A 27591-nucleotide genomic window follows, 5' to 3' on the forward strand; every position below is an offset into this window, starting at 1 on the left:
AAGCCAAAGGCTGTGATTTCGCAGCCATGACTTTCATGCTTGAGGGAAACATGACGAATTCCTTGAGGCGGGCAAAGAATGGAAATGGAAGCCCCTTGGAATTCCTGAGCCGTGGACTCCCTGGGCTAGCTGCTCTCCAAGGAGCGTGTCACACAGCCCAGACCCCACCCCCAGAGCACCTGACTCAGTTGTGGACTGGGCGCAGAATCTGGCTTTCATAAGCTTCCAGGCAGTTCTGATGAAAAGCCAGGTTGGCGTGTCTCCTTATCTGACAGGCGGGCAAACTGAGACCCAAGGAGAGCTCTGAGCCTGGTAAAGACTCCGTGGCTGGGGGTGGCGGAACCTGGGACTCAGTCCTGGTGTCAAGCCTCCCATCCAGGAGTTCCCATTGTGGCTCAGTGGTAATGAACCTGACTATGATCCATGAGGATGCGGGTTCAATCCCTGGCCTCGCTCAGTGGGTTAAGAGTCCAGTGTTGCCGTGAGCTGTGGTGCAGGTCGCAGACGTGGCTTGGATCCTGTGTTTCTGTGCCTATGGCATAGGCCAGAAGCTGTAGCTCCGATTCGACCCCTAGTCTGGAAACCTCCATATGCCATGGGTGTGGCTCTAAAAAGCAAAAAAAAAAAAAAAAAAAGACTCCCATCCCAGTGCCATCCACTCTGTCTTTTGGGAGGTTCAACAATGGATGAGAAGCTTGCCCTCTGCATCCTTGGCAGGAAGAGCTAAGATCTCGGGTCCGCCTCCACCCCCTCCTCCCACAGCATGAGTGGAAATGACACGGAAGCAAGTTGGCACCCCACGCGCAGAAGGGCCGCCTCATAGTCACACCAGCTGCCCATTGCTGGAAGGTTGGAAGGTTCAGCTGCAGTGCTAGGAGGGCTTAGGGGTTCCTGTGTAGGATAGCGAGCCCCCGGAGGTCCCTCCACTCTGTAGCTCCCAGGTCCTGTGACCAGGTTTGGCCTTGGGAGGCCTGCCGAGAACCCTCCTGGACAGAAGAGCCAGGGCAGAAATCACGCCAGAAGAATGTGGTCCTGCCTGCTTTCCACCGCGCAGCCAGAGGGCGAGGGTGGGTCAGCCCAGGATCCCACAGGAGGGTGGCCTGTGCTTTCCAAAGCTGGCCCACGCAGGGGTGGGACCAGCCACATCCTCTCAGGGTGGGGTGAGACTTTGGAAATCTGGCTGTGGGATGCAAAGCAGGTGGGCTGGCAGGGGCAGTGTGAACTGGAGCCGGAGTACCTTCCAGGGCCTGGGCTAGGCAGCATGCAGCCAGAGCCCCCTTTGCCAGCAAGGCAGTGCTGAGCCCCTGATGGCATGTGACAACTCCAGAGAGTAGTGAGGGCAGCCGCCTAGATTCTGGTGCAGTTGAATCTTGTCCTTAAAGCATTATGTCTGGAGTCTGCTTGAATACCTTTTCCAACAGAGAGCTCACTACCTCACAAGGCAGCCTGTTTTACCCTGGCTCAAACCTAAGGATGGCTAGACCGCCTCACCCCTTGGCCCCAGCACTCCTGGAATGATCAGTTTCTTCTGAAGAGTGAAATTATAAATCTTTTTTAAAAGCAAGACACATGAGGCCAGAGAAGAGAAGCAAATTTGAGTGGCACCAGAGAATACTCTAAGACAGAAACTGTGAAGTTTGCCTGCAGCCTCCCTCATCCTCCACTCACTGACATCTTACTCAAATACCACCTCTTCCTAAAAGGCCTCCTGGATTTCTCTTTTCAAGCCGCATCTCCCCTGGCTTGGACCTCTCCTGCCTCCCTCTCCTTTGCACCACCTCGGGTGTGGGATGCCTGGCAGACCACAAGCTGCATGTCCATGTTCAAAGGGCCCAAACCGAGTGTAGTGGTTACACGGCCCTGCTGACTTTGGAGCTCCGCGCTCATGAGAGCATCCTGGGTCAAGTCCAAAGGGTCAAGTCCAAAGGCCCAAACCGCGAGGAATTTGTGGGGAGTTTTCTGGGAGCTTAAGTAGCAGCAGAAATGGCTGTCATCTCTCAGGAGAAAAATAGGGAAATGAGTTGTTAGGGTGGAAGGACTCTGGTTGATTTCGCTCCCTATTGATAAAATCCGGGTCACTTGTGTTTTTCGGTGCAACGAGCACGAGAGCAGGCACAGCCGCCCTCCTCCGCCAGCGTCCTGTTCGCCTCTCACGCCATTGTCTCCGCTCTCCTCCCTGCTAGTCCTGCGCACCCTCATGGGACACAAAGCCAACATCTGCAGCCTGGATTTCCACCCCTACGGCGAGTTCGTGGCCTCGGGTTCCCAGGACACGAACATCAAGGTAAGACACGACTCCATGCCCTGGCTGCCCCGCCGGGCCGGCAGCGGGACGGGGACCGTGTGTCCTGCCCGAGGGGGTGGGCTTTGGCTCTGCAGCGGCGGCATCCGTGCCCTCCTGGGGTGAGGGATGTGGAAGCGTGTGCCAGACGTCTCTGCTCGGGATGCCCTGCTTCAGTGAGCGGTTTTCAGAGCCCTGTCACTTGGGGGAATAATGACCTGGAGGTGCCCTGAGCTGCCTTCGGACCCAGGCCCCAGCACGGAGCTTGGCTAGGCATCGCCAGCTCAGCCTTGGCGGGACCCGTTCTGACCCCGCCCCCTCTGCCCCTCCCCCCCGCAGCTCTGGGACATCAGAAGGAAAGGCTGTGTCTTCCGCTACCGGGTAAGCACCCTCTGTCAGGCACTCCCCAAGCACCTTGCAGGCGTGGAGCCTGGGCTGGAGGCGCCTGCGGTCCAGCGTGGGTGAGGACGTGCATCTGGAGCAGAGCAGGAGGGCAGAGCTGAGTTTCCCCATCTCTGCTCCACCGTTTGCAGGCTGGGAGCAGGTGTCCTTAAGTGAAGGGGGTTCCGGTTTGTGAGTTTGGAGGCATTGAGTTTAATGATTTTTGGAGGTTTTTAGACTCTTTCACATTTAGAGGAGGCATTCAACTCTCCCAAAAAGACCCATTGCTTCCCAAACTCTTAAGACCACACAGTCTTTTTTTTATAGCTGGTTTACAGTGTTTTGTCAGTATCTGCTGTACAGCCAAGTGACCCAGTTATACGCTCTTTTTCTCACATTATCCTCCATGGTGTTCCATCACAAGTGATGAGATATATTTCCCTGTGCTGTACAGCAGAATCTCATTGCTTATCCACTCCCAAAGCTATAGTTGGCATCTACTAACCCTAAACTGCCAGTCCATCCCACTCCCTCCCCTTGGCAACCACAAGTCTGTTGTCCATGTCCACGAGTTTCTTTTCTGTGGAGAGGTTCATTTGTACCATGTATTCGATTCCAGATAGAAGTGATATCATAGGGTATTTGTCTTTCTCTTTCTGACTTATTTCACTCAGTATGAGAGTCTCTAATCCCATCCGTGTTGCTGCAATAGCATTTATTTTGTTCTGTTTTATGGCTGAGTAATAGTCCATTATATATACATACCGCATCTTCTTAATTTATTTGTCAGTGGACATTTAGGTTGTTTCCATGTCTTGGGCTGTTGTGAGTAGTGCTGCAGTGAACATAGGGTGCATGTATCTTTTTTGTTTGTTTTTGCTTTTTAGGGCCCCATATGCGGCATAGGGAAGTTCCCAGGCTAGGGGTTGAATCAGAGCCGCAGCATCCAGGCTACAGCACAGCCACAGCAACGCAGGATCCAAGCTGCATCTGTGACCTACACCAATGCTGGATCCTTAATCCACTGAGTGAGGCCAGGGAGCAAACCCACATCCTCGTGGATGCTAGTCGGATTCGTTGCCACTGAGGCACAACGAGAACTCCAGCATGTATCTTTTTGAATGAAAGTTTTGTCTGGATAGATGCCCAGGAGTGGGATTGCTGGATCATGTGGTAGTTCTATATTGAGTTTCCTGAGGAACCTCCATGCTATTTTGCACAGTGGTTGTACCAACTTACATTCCCCCCAACAGTATAGGAGGGCTCCCTCTTCTCCACACCCTCTCCAGCATTTGTTCTGTATGGATTTACTAATGATGGCCATTCTGACCAGTGTGAAGTGGTACCTCATCGTTTTGATTGACATTCCTCTAGTAACTAGTGATGTTGAACATGTTTTCATGTGCCTGAGGGCCATCTGTATGTCTTTTTTTGGAGAAATGTTTATTCGGCTCTTCTGCCCATTTTTCAATTGGGTTGTTTCTTTTTTTTGCTGTTGAGTTGTGTATTTTGGAGATGAAGCCCTTGTCCATTGCATTGTTGAAACTATTTTTTCCCATTCCGTAGGTTGTCTGGTTTTTTTTTGTTTGTTTGGTTGGTTTTTCTAGGTTTCTTTTGCTGTGCAAAAGCTTGTAAGTTTGATTAGGTCCCATTGGTTTATTTTTTATTTTATTTCTGTTGCCTGGGGAGACTGACCTAAGAAAACATTTGCATGGCTGACGTCAGAGAATGTTGTGCCTGTGTTTCTCTCCTAGGAGTTTTCTGGTATCTTGTCTTATGTTTAAGTCTAAGCTGTTTTGAGTGTATTTTTGTGCATGGTATGAGGGTGTGTTCTGGTTTCACTGCTGTACATGCAGCTGTCCCCTTTTCCCAGCACCACTGGCTGGATCCTTAACCCTCTGAGCAGGGCCAGGGATCGAACCCACCTCCTCATAGATGATAGTCAGGTTTGTTACCACTGAGACACAGTGACAACTCCATTTCATATTCTTGCTTCTTTTGTCGACGATTAATTGGCTGTGGTTGTCTGGGTTTATTTCTGGGCCCTCTGTTCTGTTCCGTTGGTCTGGATGTCTGTGGTTGTACCAGCACCCCGCTGTCTTGATATCCTGGAGTGTCTGCAGGACTGGGAGTCTGTGACCACATGCGGAGTAGTGTCCTGTGACATCCGCCGCGGTGGCTGTCCGTCCCCTCCTTGCCTGCTCCCCGGAAGCACTGTTTGTGGGGGGCGAGGGGGTGGGGATGGGGAGGGAAGCCCCTAGGGTGCACCTGCTCTGTCCTCTCCACAGGGGCACAGCCAGGCTGTGCGGTGTCTCCGGTTCAGCCCCGATGGGAAGTGGTTGGCATCAGCCGCAGATGACCACACAGTGAAGGTAGCTCCCGGCCTGACCTGGGCCCAGGGCTGGGGGCTGGGGGCTGGGGGCCTGCCAATCACCCCAGGGTTCGGTCCTCTTCCCCCGCCCATCAGCTCACACATCCCAAGCCTGTCCAGACCTGGGGTTAGTTTGGGGATTGAGTGCTTGGGAGCGGGCAGCCGAGGGCCGGGGCTGGTCCTTACGTCCATGCCGCCCTGCCCCAGCTCTGGGACCTGACTGCTGGCAAGATGATGTCTGAGTTCCCTGGCCACACGGGGCCTGTCAACGTGGTGGAGTTCCACCCCAATGAGTACCTCCTGGCTTCTGGCAGCTCAGACAGGTGAGGGGAGGAGCGGGGCCCGTCGCCCGAGACTGTCGTCCTTCACCTCTCTGTCCTGCACGTATACCTGTCCTCAGGATGTCTCCGGCCCAGGGTGTCATGTGCCTGATGATCCTATGTAGACTGAATTGACCGCCAGTCAGAATAGGACTTGGGTCGCCTCCCTCCCCCACTCTGATTTCCCGGACCCAGTGTCCTGGGCCTTCACGGCCCGTTTGGATCCAAGGCCGGTGTTCACTTCCCATGTGCCAAATCCCTCCCACGGCCTGCACAGGGCCAGCCCCTGGCCCCTGGCATTGTTCCTAGTGGCCCTGACCTGGGCGGTCAGGTCCTGAGAGAAGCGGGCTTCCCTGCACAGCCTGGCCTCCTTTGCAGGACCATCCGCTTCTGGGATCTGGAGAAATTCCAGGTGGTGAGCTGCATCGAAGGGGAGCCGGGGCCTGTCAGGTACGCGGGCAGCTGGGGGTGGGCCCAGGCCCCACTCCTGGGCAGTGGGATGTGGCGGTGGGTGGGCCCTTCCCATCTCTGCTTCTGCTCCCTCGGGGCCTGGGCTCCCTGCTGCTCCCCCAGGTTTCTTTTGACCCACGGCCCCCTCTCACCTGGGCTAGGAGTGTCCTCTTCAACCCCGATGGCTGCTGCCTGTACAGCGGCTGCCAGGACTCCCTGCGTGTCTACGGCTGGGAGCCCGAGCGCTGCTTTGACGTGGTCCTCGTCAACTGGGGCAAGGTGGCCGACCTGGCCATCTGCAACGACCAGCTGGTGAGAGAACTGCCACCCACCTGCCTGCCTCCACCTCTGGCCCCCAACTCCCACTCAGCCCTGTGGGGATCCCGCCCACCGTCCCCCAGCCGCTGCCGCCAAGGGTCCCGCCCCAGCTCTGCCGCTTCCTGCAGATAGGTGTGGCCTTCTCCCAGAGCAACGTCTCCTCTTACGTGGTGGACCTGACGCGGGTCACCAGGACAGGCACGGTGGCCCAGGACCCCGTGCAGGACAGCCGGCCCCTGGCGCAGCAGCCGCCCCACCCCAGTGCCCCGCTTCGGCGCATCTATGAGCGGCCCAGCACAGCCTGCAGCAAGCCTCAGAGGTGGGGTGCTCGGGGCCTTGGAGGGCGCTGGGGGCACAGGAGTGGGCCCCCAGCCCTGGCCTCACCCAGGCCGCCACCTCCTCTGGGCTTCCCTGCTCCCCAGGGTGAAGCAGAACTCGGAGAGCGAGCGCCGCAGCCCCAGCAGCGAGGACGACCGGGACGAGCGCGAGTCTCGGGCCGAGATCCAGAACACCGAGGATTACAACGAGATCTTCCAGCCCAAGAACAGCATCAGTGAGGCCCGGGCCCTTCCGCCCCTGCCCTCCGAGCCCCAGCATCCCCATCTGTCCCTGGAAGCAGACGGCCCTTTCCAGGGGTGGCGTCCCTGTCCTCTGCTCCCTTAGCGTTAATTCCTAACCCACACCTGGGTCTGGGCTCTGTTCCCAGGTCCTCTAGGCCCCAGCAGCAGCCCAGCAGCCACTCAGTACCCTGCTCTCCCTGAGCAAAGGCAGGCCCACTGGGCCAAGTAGGTGGGGAGGGGCGAACTTGAGGGTTCGGGTCCCGGGCTATCCCATAGGGTCTCAGACAGCAGCCCCGGGCTGGCCACTGTGAGTCCCCAGCCACCTTTGCCTCTGCAGGTCGGACACCACCCCGAAGAAGTGAGCCCTTCCCAGCACCCCCGGAGGACGGTGAGTGGAGGGCAGAGCCTGGCCTCCCAGGGTCCCCAGCTGAGAGCCCTCAGGCCTCCGTCTCAGCGCAGCCTTTCCAGCCTCTCTCCCCCTGGATCTTTCTCCTCCCTTCGCCCAGAAGCACCCACTGTGTGCCGGGCTTGCACTAGGCTCCGGTGCTTGAGCAGGCAGGCAGGTGCTCCGGTTAGGAGCCCAGTGAGGAGCAGGCGGTAGACGGCCACGTGGGGGGAAGAGCGGGTGTGGGGAGGAGCTGCAAGGCCTGTGAGGCTCCAGGGAGGCAGCACACCAGGCAGGCCTGAGGGCCAGATGAGGGGACAGAAGGGAAGGGCCTCCAGTGGGAGGGAGCCCCAAGGAGGGCCTGGGCCTGGGGGCCGGCAGCAGGCGGCCAGGCCCTGGGTGGGGGTCTGGGTTTGGCTGCTGGAGCATTTGAGCAGGGAGCAAACCTGATCTGCTTTGAACTTGGAGAAGGTGGGGTGGGCGCCCTGATCCTCAGCCCCTCGGCCCCTCCCCGGCTTTCTCCTCAAGGGGCCATCCTCGTTCCCGCAGGCTGGGGGCCCGAGGGGCCGCTCCCTCCCGCTCTCCACACACTCCTCTCCGGGGGAGGTGATGGATCGCCGCCCCCTGGAGCTCCCTGGGCCCCGTCCACACACAGGGCCTGGTGCCTGTTTTTTGCCAAACTGGAGGTTGAGTGGGTGGAAGGGAGAGGACAGGCCCAGCCCCTCCCCCGGGCCTCCCGCAGTCACAGGTGCCACCCAGAGTCCCACCCCGAGCGCTGGCCTCTTCCCGCCGGTGTCTTCTCCTGGCCCGACCTGACCCAGTGATCTTTTCCTTCTGCCTCTAGACATGGCCACAGCCAAGGAGGCAGCAAAGCCCAGCCCAGCCACAGATGTGCAGTTCCCGGTGCCAAATGTATGTCCCAGCGGCACTGGCGTGGTGTGGGTTTCAGAGGGGGGCTGGAGTCCTGAGCCAGGGTTGAGGCGGCCGTGCCGGGGCGGGGGCAGAGGGGGAGGCCTCAGGCTGGCCGCCTGCTGAGCTCCCGACCTCTCCAGCTCGAGGTCCTGCCCGGGCCCCCCACTGTCGTCACTTCCACCCCCGCACCCAAGGCCGAGCCTGCCATCATCCCTGCCACCCGGAATGAGCCCATCGGGCTGAAGGCCTCCGACTTCCTGCCCGTGAGTGGGGGCCCAGACACTGAGGGCAGCTGGAGGCCTGAGGGGCGAGGGCAGAACTTGGCTGCCAGCATCCGTGCACCCATCCCTCAGGCCGTGAAGATCCCCCAGCAGGTGGAGCTGCTTGACGAGGATGCCATGTCCCAGATCCGCAAAGGCCACGACACCATGTGTGTTGTGCTCACCAGCCGCCACAAGAACCTGGATACTGTGTGGGCCGCGTGGACCACAGGCGACATCAAGGCAAGTGCCACCTCTGCTGGGTTTTGGCTGCGCTGAGAAGAGGGCTGCCTGTGGGGTGGGGGGGCAGTGAGGGCCAGATGGCCCCTCTCACCACGCTGTGCAGTCTTGCTAACACCCCCCCATACACCCCATCACCATGCCACCCCCAGGCCACTGTCCCCAGTCCCCTCTGATGGGTGCTCTGTTTGCACAGACATCGGTGGACTCTGCCGTGGCCATCAACGACCTGTCGGTGGTAGTCGACCTCCTCAACATTGTCAACCAGAAGGCGTAAGTGGCCGTGGTGGGGTGCGGAGGGGTGTGGGTGGCGTGGGCAGGACCGGCGCTGAGGGCCCATGTCCCCGGCCCTCTCCCCAGCTCCCTGTGGAAGCTGGACCTGTGCACCACCATCCTGCCGCAGATCGAGAAGCTTCTGAAGAGCAAGTATGAGAGGTACACGTGGGGAAGCAGCACCTGCCTCACAGCAGGGAAGAGGGGGGACCACGGCAGAGACCCCCAGGGCCAGCAATGTGGCTGGGCAGCTTTGCTTTCCCCTCCTGGTTGGAGAGGCCAGAATGACATCAAGCCCCTGCTCCTGTGTGTACCTTGCCCGCTGTTATCTTTTTGTGACTCCATCCATCTCTCTGAAGCTACGTCCAGACGGGCTGCACCTCCCTGAAGCTGATCCTGAAGCGGTTTCTGCCCCTGATCACTGACATGCTGGCGGCCCCGCCCTCCGTGGGTGTGGACATCAGCCGGGAGGAGAGGTGAGGGGCCAGGCAGTGGGGGTGAGGCTGCAGTGCCCTGCCGCGAGGCCCCCTAGGCCTGGGGGCTCAGCCTGCTTGGTGACGGCCCTGCTGAAACCGCTTATAGAGAAGGTTATTGGGCCTGGGACGGTGGCTCGGGCAGGGTAGCCAGAGCCTGGCTTCCTCTGAGGCCTGGCTCTGCTTTAAGCCCTGGCCCAGCCTCAGTGGGTCCTGCGTGCTGAGCCTTGGCCTTGCTATGGGAGGAGGAGAGGGAGGGATTAGTACAGGAAAGGCCCTGGCCTTGGGTGGGATCCAGTGCCGGTGCTGCACGTCAAGTGCTGCCCTTCTGCCCACAGGCTGCACAAGTGCCGGCTCTGCTACAAGCAGCTCAAGAGCATCAGCGGCTTTGTTAAAAGCAAGTCGAGCTTGAGCGGCCGCCATGGCAGTGCCTTCCGGGAGCTGCACCTGCTCATGGCCAGCTTGGACTGAGGAGCCCAGAGGGTAGGGGCACGGGCAGCCCTCAGGCCTGGCCTCGGCCCCTGCTCCTGTTCCCTGTGTGCCCACCGGCCCATGAGCCTCTGCTCGGCCCCCGCTGCTGCCCTGCGGCCATCCTGGAGGCGGCGCTGGCCCACTGGCCACCTCCACAGCCCTGACCTCTGAGACAGCTTCTCTCCAGGAGCAGGTGTCCAGCTTTGCCCAACTTCTGCTTCATGGGGCAGCAAACTGAGCCCTGAGGCTGCTGCTGTAATTTATGAAGGTGAATCTTATTAAATTTGTAACTTGCCCTGCTTTCCTCATTGGGAATCCTCTGGTTACAGTTGCCAGGCTGTCCTGAGACCAACCCTTCAGGCCGTGTGCCAGGCAGTGTGGCCAGCAGGGGGCAGCAGCGTGATGGGCCGGTGGGAAGGGACAGAGATTTCCTCTGGGGTGAAGCAGCAGGGAACAGCAACTCCCTCTTCAAGGCTTAGAGAAACAGGTGAGGAATGGGCTCACCAGCCCAGCTCCTCTGTCTCAGCCACCCCTCCCCGCTGTCCTGTGCAGCCTCCAAGGCCAGCCAGCAGCTGTCCACTGCAGGGCGCCGGGCCCCTGGCCTTGCAGGCGTGGCCACCACTAGGTGGGCCTGGAACCCTCCACTCTCCTGCCTCCTTGTAGGAGGGCTGTGAACAGCCTTCACTCCCCACAGGAACCCCCGGTGCTGGCTACCCAGAACAGCTCCCCTGGCCCAGGGGGTCATCCCTGCTCCTGCGACTGCAAGTTCAGCCCAGTCGGCGGGAGGACCCACTGAGCCCTGGTGCGTTCCCGCAAGGCTGGAACCAGGTGCAGGCCAGCACAGCCCCCGTGGTGGGAAGGGGGGTGGTGCTGCACTGATGGGTGGGGTGCCATAGGCAGTGGGGGGGGTGGCATTCACCTGTGGCCAGTTCACCTAAGGCGGCAAGACTGGGGCAGAGGGCAGGCCGTGGAATGGGGTCCGTCCTGGCTGGGGCTGTGGAGGCTCTTCAAACGCTTGAGTTTCCCATCTGCTCCATAAAAGGGAGGTGACAGCACTGCTGACCTGGGTCACGATAAGGGCAACCAGGCTAGGGAGGCCGCTGGCTTCTCCCACTCGTGCAGGTGGAGGACACGGGAGCCGGGCTTCTGGGCAGCTCAGGAGGGCTGTGGGTGCGCAGCCTGCACGGGCCAATGCCCTGCTCTGCGATCCCACCAGGGGCTCACGAAACCAACTCTCTCAAACAACACTTGTGTAAAAACGTTATTTTAATAAGTAAAAATGGCTAAGCTTCCAAAAGTTTTTAAATAGAGTGGCAGGAGGCCAGTAAGCAAGGAGACGGCCTGGTGCCAGGCTGATGAGGGGAAGCAGCAACATCCCTGCCCACGGGCCTCCTGCCAACCGTAAATACAGCCCGGCCCACGGCAAGGGCCGGGCCACTCTGTGCACCCCAACACTCTGCACACGCCCAGGGAGACCTCAACTCCCTGGGAGCGGAGACGAGTGGGACGGGGCCGCCCACCAGCCGCCCAGTTCCCACCATTCCCTGCCTTCTGGGGGCTCCCCAGCCCACCCACCAGGGAGGGCCCTGCAGGCTGGGGAGGGGGCTGGGCCAGCCCACCCTCCCACACCTGCCCAGCCGCCCCACGAGGGCCCACTCAGCGGGCCTGGGCTTCCCCTTCCAGCCCATGCCCTTTGCGCCCAGAGCCACAGGGGAAAGACACCGTTTCCTTCTAAACATGTTTCTCATTGCTGAAGGGAGTTGGGGCAAAAGAGGAACCTCCACTCTGGCCTCTGCCTCCCGGGCTCTCAGCACTGCAGCAGGAGCAGGCCAGCCGGGCGTCAGCCCAGTCCCTGGTCCGGCAGGGTGGACGTGTCCATCACACAGGCAGCGGCCTGCACTTCCCTGCAGGAGGAGAGGGGGGCGTTAGTCCCGGATCGGCAGCCTCTGTCCCAGAGCGGGAGGAAGCCGGGCAGAAGCACGCAGACAGCAGGCAGCTGACGACAGACCCCGCCCGGAGCAGCCAGCTTCCCGGCCCAGCCCTGCACCCGAGGCGGCCAGGCAGGCGGGTGGGCAGGCAGCCCTGGGCTGCGGCCCCACACTCACCTGGAGACTCTGCAGCCCCAGCCGTCAGGCTGAAATCAAAGCAACAGGCGTCTCACTGGTAGGCTTGCTGAGGGCCAAGACCCCCCCCAGGACCCTGCTGCCCTCCTCTCTTTGGCCCCAAACACTGGCCAGGCCCTTCTGTGAGTGGGCTAGGTGGCGGGGGTGGGGGTGGGGGCAGGGCCCTGGATTCTGGTGCTGGGGCCAGGCCCGCTCATCTGAGACAGGAGAGCCCTGGCCTTCCCCACCCCCCCCACCCCCCCTGCCCCTGGAGTCGAGGCCTGCCTTGGAGGGTATGTCCTGCATGAGCCCAGCCGCAGAAAAGTGGAGAACGGTCCTGGGCCTCAGGTCAGCAGCCCGGGGCTGGGCTCCTTTCACACTACTCCTTCTCCAAGGGGCCCTCAGTTTCCCATCTGTAAAGTGGACCGAGCACTGTCGGCCCTGAGTACTTCCCAGGGCCAGGGAAGGTTGTGAAACAGGTTCTGGAGAAAGTTTATAAACTCAAAAAAAGAGCGGGAGAAAAGGCCCATTCAGATCGGGGCAGCCCAATGGCCGTGAGCAGCCCGCCTGCCCCTACAGACTCACCCGAGGGCTGCAGCTTTCTCCTGATGGAGCCTGGGCGGCTAGTGGTCCCAGAGCCGGGGGCCGAATGGGCTCGTGCTGAGGGCTGTGGCGTCTGGCAAGCCGGCTCCCACTGGGGAGAGAAGGGCAGGTGGGTGGGGCCTGCTGCCCTGGGTCACCCCCTCCCCCACGTTTCCCCTCCCCAGCCACCTGAAGCTGCTTCCTCATCTGCAGGATGGGCTTGATGATGATACAGTAACCATGAGGACAGGAGGGTAAGAATTGTGAGATAATAGACATAAAGTAGACTAGTTACTATTGAGCACTTGGGTGCCCGCCTGCACCCCGCCCACCTCCAACCAGCTGATGCCCCTACAGGTACCTCTGAGGCCAGGAAGAAACACCTGGCCTAAAGAGGCTGCTGACTTTGGGCTCAAGTTCAGGCCACTCCCTTGGGCATCTTCGCCTCCTCTTAACTCCAGGCTGACCTCCCCTCCCTGCCCTCCCTCCTGCCCACGAGCGAGCAGGAAGTCAGGCCAGAGGCAGGCCTGCGATGGTCCCCGTACCTCTAGATGCTCCTGGCTGGACCAAGACCCGAGCTCTGCCCTGCGGGACCCGGGGCCCAGCTCCACGGAGCGCACCCTCTCAGCAAACTTGAGGGAGTAGAGCGTCTCACTGGTGTTCTTCTCCACAGGGGACACCTAGGGGACACAAGAGCTCACTCCCCACCCTGCCAGCCGGCTGCCCTCACAGAACTGGAAGGGGTACCAAAGGGAGCTCACAAGCAGGGGGCTCTAGAAGGTTCCCCAGAGAAAACTGAGAGGGAGGGGAGCCGGAAGGGCAACCGAGGGTGGTGTGTACAAGCACTGGGGGGAGGGGCACATGTCACAGACTAGGGAGCTGCTGCTGACAAGGGGCCCTTCCCTCCGCCCCTGGCGGTTACAGGCCACAGGGGAAGGGGGTGGGGCCCTGCTCTTGGAGCCAGTGGAACCCCTAACACGCTGGTGGCCACCTGAGGCCCTCACCTGCACCACCATGAGGGTCTTGCTGTCCCCGCTGAGCGAGTCCTGCAGCAGGTAGGTGAGCTTGGAGTTGCGAAAGGGCACGTGGCCCTGGCGGGAGCGCAGAGCAGCAATGACGTCCCCCAGGGCCGACAGCGACTTGTTGATGTGCTGCGCCTCCCGCAGGCGGCTGCCCTCCGCCCCCGACTTGCCCACGCGCTCCGAGCCGGCCAGGTCCACCAAGTTCAGCTTCCCTGCGGGGAGGGCACCGGGCAGGTTACGGCCGCCCCAGGACGAGAGGCGGGGGTGCTCGGGCCGGGCGGCCGCGGCCCTCACTCACCGGTGGTCCGGAGGCCGGTGCTGCAGTCCACGCCACGCACCGTCACGATGAGCAGGGCGTGCGAGCGCGAGCTGTGCTCGTTCAGGTTGGTGAACTCCGTGGTGCGGTTAGTGTGGCCGAACTCGAACACCTGGGCCGAGGGCGAAGCGGGCAAGAGGCCCAGGGGTGGTCGTCAGGTACCCAGGCGAGGGGGCGTCACCCTCAGCCTGCATCCCGCCCCCAGCCTGTCCTGGGGACAGCGGCGCGGAAACTCACCTTGTTGATGTCCTCCACGCTCTGCACCTGGAACTCCGTCAGCCCTGGCACGTACAGCTGCCCGCTGCCGTTGGGGCACAGCCGGATCTCCAATTTCTCCTGGGGCTCCTGCCCCAGCAGGTCCCTGAGGGCACGAAGGACGGTCACTCCCTCTTTCCAGTCTGCCTTCTGCCGGCACTGCCCCCACCCCCAGCCTGGAATGTTCTCCAACCATCACACTATGCAAAGCTTTCCTAGACGTTCCTTGGGCTAAGGCCCCCCCCTCCCCAGGGCACTCAGTCCACTGAAAGGCAGAGAGATGACAGGATGTTCCCCCAAAGTCTTTTGGTGGTGCTACTCCTGCCCCCACAATGCACTGAGCCCCTGGGGGGGGCAGGTCTCCCCAAGGTTCCACTCACACTTTTTTTTTTTTTTTTTAGGGCATATGGAGGTTCCCAGGCGAGGGGTCTGATCGAATTGGAGCTGCATCTGCTGGGCTACGCCACAGCCACAGCCAGGCAGGATCCCAGCCGTGTCTGCAACCTACACCACAGCTCACGGCAACTCTGGATCCTTGACCCACTGAGCCAGGCCAGGGACTGAACCCGAAACCTCATGGTTCCTAGTCAGATTTGTTTCTGCTGCACCACGACAGGAACTCCCCCACTCGCACTTGACACCCACCACCTGGTACAGCCCACAGGTAGGGTGCGGACAATCGGAGGGGAAAAGGAGTGCCTGGGTCTGAGAGTGCCAGGGGGCCTCAGAGCCCTCCTCCCTCCTGCCTGCAAGGTGCTCAGAACCTGGTCCCTGGGGCAGAGTCATGACAGGCAGCTCCAGACTCTCTTCTTCAGGGAGCCCCCACCTCGCAGCCCACATACCTCCTCGCAGCCCTGAGGACCAAAAGCTGCCCGGGAGGGCCTGCGCTCCTGCTAAGGGCCCCGCCCGAGGGCCCCTCACCTGAGGACCTCGTTGTAGATCTCGGCCGCGCTGACCGTGATGGTGTACTCCCAGTCGGACGCCTTCTCCTGCACCTCGGCGAAGAGCAGCTGCAGGGCCCGCTGGTTGATGCCTGGGTTCTCAGGGGTCCCCTGGGGGTGGAATCAAGGCCCCAGTGAGCCAGGCCTCTTCCCCGCCACGAGGGCTGCCCCATACAGATGCTCACGTGGTGTGCGGGGCCCCCACCTGCTCTGGCTACCCCTCACAGGGCAGCCTCCCTGACCGAGGCTCCCATCTGCATGCAGATCTGCCCCCCAAAACAACCTCCACCAGCTACAAGCAACTTCATCTCCTTGGGTCTCAGTTTCCACACCTTTGAAATGGCCCCACCTGCCAGGATTGGACCTGAGACTTAAAGCGGAGCCCTGGGGGAAGCTCCTGGCCTGGGCCTGCACACAGGGGCTGCTGATGTGTACCTGGCCCTGGTGTCACCCGGGAGGAGACATTGGCAATGTATGATGTTCCTGCCACTGCCTGGGGGGTGGGGGAGGGGCTCAAGGTCAGGGAGGCCATGAGCTAGACTCTGTGGGTGGTGCAGCGGAGGCACAGGCAGAGTGGGCAAGTGACCTGAGGCCTGGCTGGCCTTTCAGGAAAGAAATCTGGAGTCCTTCCCTAAACCTCCCACCCTCCCCAGCCCCCACTTCCACTTCTGCCACTGGGGCCTCCTCGACAGGCCTCAGTATCTCCAAACACCCTCCAGCCTGCTGTTCCCTAGGCCTGGAGTGCTCTTCTCCGCACTCCTGGGACTGGCTTAGGAGGCTTCTCCTCCCCCTGAAGGTCTGATCCCTCCCTCACTGTTGGTTCCTCATACCTGGATCAATTTTTCTCCCTGGCACCTGACAGCACACTCCTTGCTTTGCTGTGTGCACTGCTGGCTCCCACTGGCAGGATGGCTCTGTGGGAGGCAGGCACTCTGTGGTCACCACTGTGCCCCGGCTCCAGGCACGGTGCCTGATGCACATCTGCCTCAGCAGGGAGGGCTGGGAGGATGGATGCCCCTGGTGGTTACCTCAGCTCTAAGCACTCAAGGAGTTCCCACTGCGGCTCAGCTCAAACAAATCCAGCTGGTATTCACGAGGATTCAGGTTTGATCCCTGGCCTTGCTCAGTGGGTTAAGGATCCAGCATTGCTGGGAGCTATGGTGTAGGTCTCAGACAGGCTCAGATCTGGCATGGCTGTGGCCAGCAGCAACAGCTCCAATTCGACCCCTAGCCTGGGAACCTCCATATGCCACAGGTGTGGCCATAAAAAGCAAAAAAACAAAAACAAAAAACCCCCCAAAATCCAAAAACTCTAAGCACCCAAGACAGAGCAGAAGCCTAGGAGCTGCGCCCCCCCACCCCCCAATCTGGCTTGGCCTGCCCCTCGCTAACCAGTCTCATCAATCCCAGAATTGAGGGAAAAGAAGGTCTGGATTGGAGGAGAAGGGACCACCACGGCAGTCCCCCCAGAGAATGTTAAAGCCTGGGCCAGCAGGGCACTCTTACCGTCTTTGTTGGGACGCTGCCCACCTCCCCTACCGGGAGAATCCCACAGCAGCACTACCCCCCAGGAGCCAGGGAAATGCTAACAAACCAAAGACACCACTGGGGCCTGCTTTCCACTTCTATCTACAGTCAGAGCCTTCCTCCTCTCAACACCCCCATTCCCAGCCACACCCCACGGAGGGGGGCGTGGCGCAGGTGCGGAGCTGAGGCCCTGGGAGCAGCAGGTAAGACCTGGGTGCCCAGGACAGCTTCACTGGCTGGTCTCCCCCGACTGCCAGGATCTCCTGGGGGACAGAGATGCACCCTCCCTCATGCTGACACGCCAGAGCCCCTACATGGAGTGCCATACAGGAGCAGCCCAATAAATGTGTTTGAGTAAAATCAAGCCAGTCCTGAGAGACTCCCGCAGCGATCTGCCCTGGACTCTGAGCCCAGGCCAAGACCCCTCTGAGGCCAGAAGCTGTTGCCAGCACACCTCCCCCGCCCCGATGCCCACTGGGACCATGTTGGGCTTGTGCCTCACGGCTAACAGGGTAACGTGGGGCCCTGCTCCAAGGTGGCCGTGAAGACGAAGCGAGGCACAACACGGTGGCAGTGGGGGGGGGTCTTCACTCTGAACCCCTGCCCCATGCAGTGGGCACCCACCTCCATCGTGTACGTCTTGCCAGCCCCCGTCTGGCCATAGGCGAAGATGCAGACGTTGAAGCCGTCGATGCAGGAGGTGATCAGGGCCTGCACCTCCTGGAACACCTAGGGTGGGGGACATGCGATGGAGGACGTGGGGCTGCCAGGACCAAGGGCCCCTACCAGCAACTTCCTCATGACCCCGCCGCCTGTGCTTCAGCAACCCCACAGCACATGCTATTGTGGGCAACCAGCTCACTCTGGAGGAATCCATGACTACTCGGTCACTGACGCCGGCATCAGTGGGCGGTCTCACTGCTGAATGACTGAAGGGACTGCCCACCAGATTCGGACGCAGGGGCCGCCCCGCCCGGGAACTCAGGAGCCCTCCCCAGCTTCTCTCCTCCCAAGATGGGTCAGCAAATGATGGCAGAGCCAGCATATGCCCGGCACCGCCACGGGCCTGCCTGCCAGCCCACAGCAAAAGACAGGGGCAAAGATAAACCCTGCAAGGGGATGGCAAGGCATGGGCAGGACTGGCCTCCCCAGGCTGGCCCTGGCAGAGATGAGAACACATGGCTCACACAGGCTGAGCGCTCCTCACTGAGGCCTGAGGGGCAGCGTGGGACTCCCTAGGGAGACCCTTGGCACTGACACAGGAGGTGCTCCTGACCGGAGGGGGCCTGCCTCTCGGCAAGCCCGAGTCTCGTGGATGGGCGGAGCCATGTTGAGTGGGACGGACCATGGGAGGGGCCCCCAAAGTGGGTGTGGCTGAATATGGGTGGGGACCACGTGGGTGGGAGGGGCCATAAGAGTGGGTGTGGCTATGAAAGCAGAGGGTTCACTGGGTGGAATGGGCCCAGGAGTGGGTGTGGCTATGCAGGTGGGCGGGGCCATATGAGTGTCATAGGTTATGTATGGCTCTCTCCTTAAGCAGAGGCTTCTGAAGCCTTCACTTTTATCTTCCCACTCTCTTCTCTCCTCCAGAGGTGAGGAGAAGGGCACTGTGGGGTCCCCGGCTTCTCCTTTCTGTCTCCCCTCTCTTACGCTTCTTTTTGCCCAGCCCCCACCACCTCTCCCTCTGCAGGTGGGGTGACTATCTCCCCCTCCCTCCACTGCTCTGTCTCTCCCCGCCGCACGGCCACACTCACGTCCTGCTGTGAGGCCCGCGGGGAGAAGACCTTGTCCAGCTCGAAGGAGACAGGTTTTCCTTTGTGCAGCAAATGAATGATGGAGTCATCGTCAGGATCAAAGGTCACGGCATTGGTCGCCTCGGGTCCTTCCCCATCCTCTTTGGTGACTGGCCGGACACGGGCAATCACCCGGATGTTCCCTGGATTGAGTGGGGGAAGAGAGAGGGGTACAGGTCAGGTCGAGACCAGACTGCCTCTACACTGGTGTCCACCGCTGTCCAGAGCAGGCTAGTGGTTCAGGAGCTCCCGGCCTTCTAAGCAAGGCCCCACTAGGGCAAAGTGGCCCACAAAGCTGTTATCAGTCACTCACACTACAGTATGAATTCATTTATCAATACATTTTCTGGCTGAGCAAACCAGTTGAGGATAGGAGCCTCACTTTGGGGCCATGGAAGGAAGGTCGGCTGTGGGGCTCAGACATTGCACCCAGTGTGGGTGGGATACAAAACGGACACTCTTTACACACCTGGACCTCAGTTTCCTTGTATACACAACAAGGAGCTTGGTCTATCACTCTAGAAAGGCACTGAGAATGCCAGGACAGGGCCTGTGCATCAGATGGGCAGACAAGGTGGAAGGTGGACAACTGGCACCACACTGAATGGGCACACGCAACAGGGCAGGCACCGGGGTGTTTGAGGCACAGATCTGACCGTGTCACCCCCTTGCTAGGGTGAGATCCCAGAGCTACTGGAATGAAAATTCCACACAACAGCCAGCATGGCCCACCTTCCCTTCACCTCTCCACTCCAGCTCCCAGTCCAGGTCTCAGCCTTAGCTTGGCCTCCTCCTGGAAGCACCCCTCCCCCCAACACTCCCAACTGTCAGATATTCAGGGGCTCTCAGCCGCCCTCCCCAGCCTGGGTAAAGGGGCAGTGAGGGGGTTCCCTGGGTATTAATGATCACTGTGTGCTCCCGCAACTGAAGTGAGCACCATGAGGTCAGGGATGGGTTCTGCGGGCCCAGAGCACATCCTCAGGGTCTGAAATAACACCTGGCCCAGAGCAGGTGCACCCTTGACCTCTGTGCAGTGAATGGGTGGCATCTCAAGCTTGACCAGGCCCTAGGTCAGAACAAGGGGCATTCCAGCACCCCCCCACACACCCAGTACATCAATACTCCAGCCCTTAGCCACCCGGTAGCCTGCCAGGGGCCCTGGGGCAAAGGCTTCAGAGGTGGACAGGTCCGAGGTGGACCATTCGCTAGCCATGCCGTTTTGAGCAAATTCCCTGTGACGTCCCTGTGCTGGTTTCCTTGTGTACAAAGAGGGAATCACAAAAGCTCCTCAGGGATGCTCCAAGGAGTGGTGCTAGGGGCCATGGGGAAGGGTCACCTCCACTGATCATCTTGGAGGCAGGTCAGGGACCCCTGCACTAGGTCCCCCCTTGCCCGCCCAGCAGTCACCTTTCAGCCGCACCAGCTCATTGTGGCACTTCTTGCGCAGCTGCAGCTCCCGGCGGTACTTGCGCAGCAGCTCCTGGTTGTTGCTGTTGACCTCCTCGATGGCCTGGCCGATCTGGTGGGGGATGCGCAGCACCGTCAGGGGGCCAGCTCAGGGGTTTAGCTCCACCAGCTTCACCTGCCTGATAGGCTGCTCACTGCCTCCCACCCTGGGCTGAGTACTTGACATGTGCTGTCACACAGCACATTTCCCCAGTTTCCCAATAACCCCTCGGGTAGGTAGTGCTTCCAGGCCCATTTTACAGAGGAAGAAACTGAGCCCCAGAAAGGCTAAGCCAATCTCAAGGTTGCCCTGCTGATGATGGGCAAAGAGCTGGGACTCAGCCCTCAACCTCACTCCACAGCACCAGCACTCGACTACATGATTCGGCAGGACCCAAATCCCAGCTGTCCCCTCAGGAGCTGGAGGACAGGAAGCAACTGGCTCAATGTCTTCGAGCCTCAATTTTCTCATCTGTCAAATGGGGATAACATCTAACTCATGGGTCTATAGGCGCTGGAAGGTAAAGATCTATCTCCAAGTTACATTTCACAGGGAAAAGAAACAAGATGCTGGCCACACATCCACCTGTACACACATGTATACACATACACACACGTCCACCTGTTCCCCTTTGCTGAGTGAAAAGAAAGTGCATATATACATATACCTATGTCAGTAGTTTTCATCAGGCTCAGAACACCTTTCAGGGAAAATGCTGGGAGACAGGTGTCCTTTGGGGAGCAGGCTGGGTGGCAGAGAAAGGCCTTTCCCCTTTCCGTCTGATACCCTTCTGTGGGGGCTGTACTTTCAACAAGTCCATGTATTACTGACATAATTTTTTAAAGGAGAACTATTTTCAATTCCCAAAATGTATCAGTCTCTCTACCCCACAGAGCTGTCATACACATTCAAGGAGCTGATGGCTATAAAAGGCTCAGCACGTAGGAGGCACTTAAGAGACATTGGCTATTCTCATACTGCACAAGAACAGCTTGAGAAAATTAAGTCTAACAGATGTAAGACTATATGTAGCATACTTGAGATATAAAGATATGCATAGCACGCATGGGATATAGAGATACATGTGACAGGTTTGGTTCAAAGAGTCATGACAAGACAAATACCCAAAGACCTATGCCCCAACCAGGTTGCTGTTTTTTTTGTGTGTTTTGTTTTTTCAATGGCCACGTCTGCAACATATGGAAGTTCCTAGGCCTGGGATTGAATCCCAGCTGCACCTGTGACCTACTGCCACTGTTCTGGGCACCACAGGATCCTTCAACCTTTAACCCACTGTATGCCGGGCAGGGAATGGAACCTGAACCTCCACAGTGACCAGAGCTGATGGATTGGATTGGATGGTTGGATTCTTGCTTTTTTTTTTTTTTTTTTTTTTTTTTTTGCTTTTTAGGGCCACACCGGTGCCATATAGAGGTTTTTTCCAGGCTAGGGGTCGAATCCGAGCTACAGTTGCTGGTCTGAGCCACGCCTGCAACCTACACCACAGCTCACAGCAATGCCAGATCCTTAACCCACTGAGTGAGGCCAGGAATCTAACCAGCATCCTCAAAGATCCTAGTTGGATTCATTTCTCCTGAGCCACCACAGGAACTCCTGCAGCTGGATCCTTAACCCACTGAGCCACAGCAGGAATGCCTAGACTTTCAAATGGTCTGAGGATGTGCAGAGGGGAGCTACTGCCTGGGGCTTCTCTAAGTTTTGGAAGGGAGCACTGGGTGGATGCTGTGTCCCACCAGGGGCTCCAGAGCCTCTCTCAGCCCCACCACCACAGCCCCCACTCACCTCGGCCTTGACGCTCTTGAGCGCCTCCTGCAGCAGCAGTGGGAAGCCGCGCACCTGGCGCTTCAGTCCATTGTAGTCGTTGGTCAGGGTCCGTAGTGCTGGCTGCAATGTCAGCAGGTTGGTCCGGACACCTATGGGGATACAAGGGGTGTGCGGCAGACAGGGCGAAGGGCCGTGGCGTGGGAATGGCTAAGGTGCCACCGACCGGCTCACCTGCCAGATTCTCGTGCACGGCCTTCATCTCCACCTGGGCTCTGGCAAAGGCCTCCTCGATGGCCCGGTTCTTGTCCTCCTCCAGGGACTGCATCTCCTCCAGCATCTGCCCGTGCGCCCGCTCCAGCTCCGACTCGTACATGGCAATCTGAGGCCAGGGCGGGAAGCTCAGCGCTGCCAGCCCGGGAAGGGAGGAAGCCCCGCCCCTCACACACAGACACGCACACACAGGTGGGGCAGGGTGGCGTCTCACCCAGAAGGGGCTGGGCGCTCCATGCAGCTACTTCCCGACCTAGGCCAGCATCAGCCTGGGTCCCAGCCCGTAACAGATCAGGCCCCCGGACAGTAAGGCAGAGCATTTGTTATATATATATTTTTTAATTTAATTATTATTATTATTATTTTTGGCCACCCAGCAGCATATGGGAAGGCCAGGGATCAGATCTGAGCCACAGTTGTGACCTAAGCTGCAGCTGCCACAATGCCGCTACTTAACCCACTGTGCCGGCTGGGGATTGAACCTGTGTCCCAACACTCCCAATACACCACCGAGCCTGTTGAGCCACAGTGGGAACTCCATTTGTTATAAAACTGACTAGAGCACCCTTCTAAGAGTGTGTGCCAGGGCCTAAGCGAATCTTGTGATTAGGTCAAGCCCCACCGGGAGGTGGGTTCCGTGATCAGATCATTTTATAGGTATGGAAACAAAAACCTGCCCTTGGTCACACAGCCAGCAGGGAAAGGAGGGACTGAATCTTGGGTGTGTCGGACCCCAAGTGCTGGGCTGCTGCACTGTGCCGAAGGCCAGCCTGTGGCATTGGGTGGGGCACACACATGCTGCCCAGATAGACCGGTGCCCCCTTGCATGTGCCACACACCTGTGCCCGGAGCTGTGCAGTCAACTGATGCGAGCTCTGCAGCTGCTGTTCCATCTCCTTCAGCACCTGCCTCTGCATGGCCACCTGCTCCTGCAGGTGCTGGTTCCGGGCCTGGGACTCATTGAGGGCCTGCTTGGTCTTGGACGACTCCACCTCCACTGTCTTGATGACATACTGTGAGGGGAGGGAGGGACAGGTGCATGGAGGTGAGTGGGTGCCTTGACCTCACCCTGGGCCCCTGAGGGGAACCTCAGGAACATCTGATCAACAGCCCGCAGAAATAAACTAGAGCAGCCATGAGGTCTTAACTCTCCAAAGTGCTGCAAGGGCCTCCTGGAATCTGCTCACCTTCATGAGCCCACCACGAGCCTGGCTATGGCCCAAGACTGGGCACAGAACAGTCAAGAAGGGCAAAGACAAGGGCAAATCTAATGATGCATGGTGTCCGTGGCTGTCACACAGCAGGCATCTCAAGCATCAGTTGCTGGACGCCTACATGGGCCTGGCCCTGGACCAACGCAGGAGAAGGCACAAGGCTGACTGCAGACCTGGAAGGATTCCTTCAACCACTCGCACCTGCTTTTTCTCCAAGACAAGTCCCTCCAACATCTGGCCCATCCAAGACTCCAGGGACCATAGCCGAGGTGGATTCAGGCCCCCAGCTCACCTTGACGGGTGGCGACTGGGCCCGCAGACTGGCGATGGTCTCATGGCTGTCGCGCAGGCGCCGGCTGAGCCGCTCCTCCTCCTGCGCCTTCTCGGCCAGGCAGTCCTTCAGCCGCAGCTCCACCTCAGCCAGCCGGTCGGTCTTCTGCTGCACCTCCAGGTTCAACTCTGAAAGCATGCCTTTGTTCTCTGCCACCTCCAGCTGGAGCTGGGACAGCTTGTCGCGGAGCTGGGCACTCTCCTGCAGGCAGATGGCCGGGAAGCCCGGGGGCCAGGACGGGTATGAGACCAGCGGGCAGGAGTCAGCGTGAGGAACTGGGGTGACTGCTGGGAATCGAGCCCCCTAGGGCCACCCTGGTCCTGGGCCCACCTGGCTGTGCTCGCAGCCCTCGCAGGGGGCTGCCGGCTTGGCCCGCAGCTCCTGCAGCTCTGCCTCGCAGCGCCGCATCTCCTGCCTCAGTCGCTCATTCTCCACCATCAGCAGGTCCCGGTGCTTCTCCAAATCGGTGCCTCCCTGCAGAGAGACCGAGCCGAGGGGGGGCATGTGTCAAGGGCAGATGTGGTGGCAGGGGGAGGGTGGAGTGGGGAGGCTGAGTGGGCAGGCGAAAGGGGAGAGGTGGGGACAGAGAGAGGAGAAAAAAGAAAGAAAGGCCAGTGATGGGAGAAGGGAGAAGGGACCCCATGGGAGACAAAGATAAAGACAGGAGAAAGAAAGAGATGGAGCCAGTGGTGAAGCAGGAACTACTCCCAGCGGCGCCCCACCCCTGCCATTCTATTTTCCTGCGTGTGAAAGTAACAAGGAAAGTCACATTTATACACAGACTTCACACTCCTGCTTTACGTCAGCAAATGAGAATTAACCTCCCTCCCCTTGTGGGTCACACGACCTCGTGGGCTCAGCGAGTGGTGCTCAGCGTACGCGGAGCCCCCCCAATCCCGCCGGGCCCCTGTTAGGATGGCGCCGTCCAGCTCACCAGCTCTGATCGAAGGCGGCTCACTTCCTGGGCCTGGCTTATGAGCTTCTCCTTCAGGTGTTCCACCTGCCAGCACAAAGCGGGGGCACGGTGAGCCTGGCTCCTCTCCTCCAGCCCACGCCCAGGCCTGGCGCCCAACCCCACGGCCCCAGCCCTCCCTGATGTGTTCAAGCATCAGGCCACACACAAACTACAGGTGCAAGGCACCTGGCCGGGTTCTGACAGCTCTCAGTACCCGCGCCCATCCCAGGACCAGCCAGCCTGCGCTCTCCGGAGAGTCTGGGGAGCAACTGCAGCAGAGGTGACCCTTGGGCCCACACCAGGGTGACTCACTGGCAGTCTCAGGAGGCTGACCCTCAGGGCGCCCACCTTGCCCAGGCCCGTACCTACTTCTGTATTTGTAACTTTATATTCTTTTTTCTTAAAAGGACCTCCAAATGATATAAACTTTAGGCATCAAAAAAACCTGGACCAGTCCTTGAATTTTCCACGTTGAGTGGTTCCTGGTGAGTCTGTCTATGGAGATGGGCCTGCCAGTGACCAGGGCACATCCAGGGCCTGTGCCCACCCCAGCTCCCAGTCTGCCTTCCTGGAGAGCTGTGGCTCATGGAGTCTGTCAGCCAGAGAAGGGGTGTGCACCCTTCCAGGAGGCAAAGGTGCCCTGGCTCGGCTGGAGCGCAGGGCAGGGAAACCAGCCTGAGAGAGGAGAATCCCGTGACAGCTGGCTGCCCTCCCCGCGGCCCTAGACCCTGGTTCCACATCGGCCCACCTCCAGGGACCTCTCCCCGGAAATAACCCCAAATGTGGACCGAGACTTTGGCACCAGTGTTCACGGGAGCATGTTTAGGTTTTTTTTTTTTAGTTGTAGAACATTCTGTGATGATCACATGTACGTTGGGAAAGAGACAGTGAGAGTCAGACTCACTCCATGGAGGGTAAGGAGGTACGACTTACATAAGCAGCCTCAAAACATTGGGTTCTTATTACTAACCATCAGGAGAGAAACCCACAGCCTACAGGGGCCACCAGCCAGGTAAGGCAGGTGACAAGCAGTGCAGGACTGGACATCAAGATCCACCTGAAGGAGGCAGCAGACTGCAGCTGGCGAGGAGGGCGGGGTGGGCAGGAAACAAAGGCTCAGCGTCGCCAAATTTCTGATCTTTCAAGAGAAGTCAGGAGTTCCCGTTGTGGTTCAATGGTAACAAACCCAGCTAGTATCCGTGAGGATGTGGGTTCGATCCCTGGCCCTGCTCAAGTGGGTTAAAGATCTGGCATTGCTGTGGCTGTGGTGTAGGCTGGCAGCTACAGCTCCGATTCGACCCCTCGCCTGGGAACGTCCACATACCACAAGTACGGCCCAAAAAAAGAAAAGATTAAAAAGAGGGGGGCGGGGTTTTCTGACTAGTGTCCACAAGGACGCAGGTTCGATCCCTGGCCTTGCTCAGTGGGTTAAGGATTGGCATTGCCGTGAACTGTGATGTAGGTTGCAGACGTGGCTCGGATCCTGCGTTGCTGTGGCTGTGGCATAGGCCAGCAGCTACAGCTCTGATTCGAGCCCTAGCCTGGGAACTTCCATATGCCATGGGTGCAGCCATAAAAAGTTTAAAAAAAAAAAAAAAAAAAAAAGAGAGAGAAAGAGAGGGAGGAGTTCCCGTTGTGGCTCAGCGGTTAACAAACCTGACTAACATCCATGAGAACGCAGGTTCGATCCCTGGCCTTGCTCAGTGGGTTAAGGATCTGGCGTTGCTGTGGCTGTGGTGTAGGCCGGTTCCAATTTGACCCCTAGCCTGGGAACCTCCATATGCCGCCAGTGTAGGCCTAAAAAAAACTAAAGAAGAGAGAGAGAAAAGCCAGACATTGGGGTTCCCAGAGCATGTGTGCACTGTCTGTGGCTGTGATGTCATCATGAGTCTGTGGGCATCACGAGCTTGCAGCCTACCACCTCCCAGGGCTGGCGAAGGCAGATGAACAACAGTCAGCCTCTGCTTCTCTGAGCAAAGCCGGGGGTGGAAGTGGCTCCACCCTACCTCCAAGGGAAAGGCCAGTGATGCCAGCTCACTCAGAGCTGGGTTTCAAGACACAAGACCCAGAGGGGCAACCAAGACCCCACCTGGCGGTCCAAGGCCTCCTTGTAGACAAGCAGGTGACCCCAAGGACTGCACCTGAGAATGTCACCTCTGTCACCTCCACCAGCACATTCCCTGCTAGCAATGTGCTGGACGTGAACCAAGCCAGGCAGCAAACCTCATGCCAGGTCTCTGCCCACTCCAACACCCTCTTCTGTTAAGAGCCTGGTACATGGGGTGCTCAGGTCCTTCACCCCAGAGGGGAGTGAGGGACAGTTTGAAGAGGGCAGCTGCTCATTCCTGTGTCACGAAATTGGGAATAACTTGAATGCCCAACATGAGGGGAACAGCTAAGTGCATTACGGTACGTGCGCTCATAGACTATTATGTAGTCACCACACGTAGGTTTATCAGGAGTTTTAAATGATACGGGAAAAGGCTCCTCAACACACTAAGTCAAAACAATCCAAAAACTGCCTACGCAATACAAAAAAGTAGAGGCCTCTGGACTGTACAATTGTGGGACAAGTTCTCTCCACTTTCAGAAATTTTGGGGCCTTAAAGAATATGTATTCCTCCTGCACCACGCCCCCCCCCCCCCGCCCCCGAACAGGTGGGGTCTAGTTCCTTTTGAAAGATAGGGGTCCCCTGCCTCCCTTCCCTGCCTCAGCAGTCACTCCGGGAAGATCCACCTGCACCGAGCGGGTGCGCTGGACGGGCTGCTTCCTCAGCCCGGGGCTGGGGGTGCTCTGTCCCCACCACCACCGCACTCAGACTCGATGTGGCTGGAGTAGGGTTTTCCAGTGTCTCCTTGGGGGTCAGGATGCCTGCCTGCCGCCTGCCTGTGGCCCAGTGCCTCTTCTCTTCTTACATCACAATCGGAACTCTGGGTGCTCCTGGTCTCTGGAATCTCAGAGCAGCACCCCAAAAGGTGGCAAACGGGGCAGGCTCGGGGCTGGGGGGATGAGGAATAGGCCGTGAAAGACCCCTTTTGTCAGAGATGCTGGATACTCAATCATCTCCCGGCTTGTCTCAGGCAGTGGGGGACACAGCCCATTGACACTGTGGTAGGGGGTGGCCGTGCCCTGGCCAGCGGCTCCATCCAGGGCTAGGAAACAAGGATATGTGCCACCCAGGATGGGACCCTTGCTCCCCACCCAGAGGGGTCGGCACTGGGAGGCTTGCAGGGAAAAAGGGGGGCAAAGGAGACAGACCACAGACGGGAGGCAGGCTCAGAGCAGAGAGGGGGAGCTGAGGGGCAACCCGACCAGAAAGCAGGGCTTTCCGTGCGAGGGAGCCCCTGTGGGCACC

The 27591-nt window shown here is 59.2% G+C and overlaps 3 protein-coding genes across 31 annotated transcripts in view; 2 read left to right on the forward strand and 1 right to left on the reverse strand.

The window, feature by feature from the left end:
* Nucleotides 1-9990, forward strand: part of KATNB1 (katanin regulatory subunit B1) — a 28950-nt gene extending 18960 nt beyond the window's left edge. For all 6 annotated transcript variants that reach the window (XM_021093935.2, XM_021093940.2, XM_021093937.2 and 3 more), the window contains exons 5-20: nt 2184-2284; nt 2621-2662; nt 4951-5034; nt 5241-5356; nt 5732-5803; nt 5965-6115; nt 6250-6440; nt 6544-6674; nt 7019-7069; nt 7911-7978; nt 8119-8241; nt 8332-8481; nt 8675-8751; nt 8839-8913; nt 9111-9227; nt 9563-9990. In XM_021093935.2, coding sequence (XP_020949594.1) covers nt 2184-2284; nt 2621-2662; nt 4951-5034; nt 5241-5356; nt 5732-5803; nt 5965-6115; nt 6250-6440; nt 6544-6674; nt 7019-7069; nt 7911-7978; nt 8119-8241; nt 8332-8481; nt 8675-8751; nt 8839-8913; nt 9111-9227; nt 9563-9695 — 1682 coding nt within the window. In that variant the 3' untranslated portion in view covers nt 9696-9990. The remainder of the gene's footprint in view (nt 1-2183; nt 2285-2620; nt 2663-4950; nt 5035-5240; nt 5357-5731; nt 5804-5964; nt 6116-6249; nt 6441-6543; nt 6675-7018; nt 7070-7910; nt 7979-8118; nt 8242-8331; nt 8482-8674; nt 8752-8838; nt 8914-9110; nt 9228-9562) is intronic.
* A 40-nt stretch (nt 9991-10030) lies between these two features.
* LOC146402246 (uncharacterized) lies at nt 10031-16800 on the forward strand. 2 transcript variants are annotated; one of them, XM_084959865.1, is made up of 5 exons: nt 10031-10182; nt 10390-10497; nt 11606-11858; nt 12565-14636; nt 14753-15212. In XM_084959865.1, exons 1-4 carry the CDS (start codon nt 10098-10100, stop codon nt 12635-12637), a joined length of 519 nt encoding a protein of 172 aa, XP_084815991.1. In that variant the 5' UTR covers nt 10031-10097; the 3' UTR covers nt 12638-14636; nt 14753-15212. The 2 variants fall into 2 exon arrangements, 1 of the variants encoding a protein (XP_084815991.1); XR_014805635.1 differs by lacking the exons at nt 10031-10182; nt 14753-15212 and adding an exon at nt 16050-16800 and having other exon boundaries at nt 10390-10523; nt 12565-14493.
* Nucleotides 10944-27591, reverse strand: part of KIFC3 (kinesin family member C3) — a 70802-nt gene continuing 54154 nt past the window's right edge. For 14 of the 23 annotated variants that reach the window (XM_084959775.1, XM_084959781.1, XM_084959777.1 and 11 more), the window contains 16 exons: nt 24215-24280; nt 23611-23754; nt 23242-23481; nt 22575-22748; nt 21697-21844; nt 21484-21614; nt 19641-19752; nt 18195-18376; nt 17065-17169; nt 14894-15024; nt 13955-14078; nt 13700-13829; nt 13384-13613; nt 12925-13059; nt 12383-12491; nt 10944-11599 (listed from right to left, as the gene is read on the reverse strand). In XM_084959775.1, the coding sequence (XP_084815901.1) occupies nt 11574-11599; nt 12383-12491; nt 12925-13059; nt 13384-13613; nt 13700-13829; nt 13955-14078; nt 14894-15024; nt 17065-17169; nt 18195-18376; nt 19641-19752; nt 21484-21614; nt 21697-21844; nt 22575-22748; nt 23242-23481; nt 23611-23754; nt 24215-24280 (2187 nt within the window). In that variant the 3' untranslated portion in view covers nt 10944-11573. Of the gene's footprint in view, nt 11600-11800; nt 11830-12382; nt 12492-12924; nt 13060-13383; nt 13614-13699; nt 13830-13954; nt 14079-14893; nt 15025-17064; nt 17170-18194; nt 18377-19640; nt 19753-21483; nt 21615-21696; nt 21845-22574; nt 22749-23241; nt 23482-23610; nt 23755-24214; nt 24281-27591 lie in introns of all 23 variants that reach the window. The other 9 variants (XM_084959783.1, XM_084959778.1, XM_084959794.1 and 6 more) reach the window with 1 other exon arrangement.

Source organism: Sus scrofa, chromosome 6, assembly GCF_054392235.1.
Source record: "Sus scrofa isolate SSC_HxYL_T2T_F1_AM1 chromosome 6, Sscrofa_HxYL_maternal_Yorkshire_Landrace_v2.0, whole genome shotgun sequence".
Classification (NCBI taxonomy): domain Eukaryota; kingdom Metazoa; phylum Chordata; class Mammalia; order Artiodactyla; family Suidae; genus Sus; species Sus scrofa.

Excerpts from the sequence above, each read along its gene's own strand:
- LOC146402246 (XM_084959865.1), top strand. The coding sequence starts at position 10,098 with ATGGGCCGGTGGGAAGGGACAGAGATTTCCTCTGGGGTGAAGCAGCAG. Across the intron at positions 10,183-10,389 it reads TTCAAGGCTTAGAGAAACAG|GAACCCCCGGTGCTGGCTAC; the intron begins GTGAGGAATGGG and ends CACTCCCCACAG. Across the intron at positions 10,498-11,605 it reads GGAGGACCCACTGAGCCCTG|GAGGAGAGGGGGGCGTTAGT; the intron begins GTGCGTTCCCGC and ends ACTTCCCTGCAG.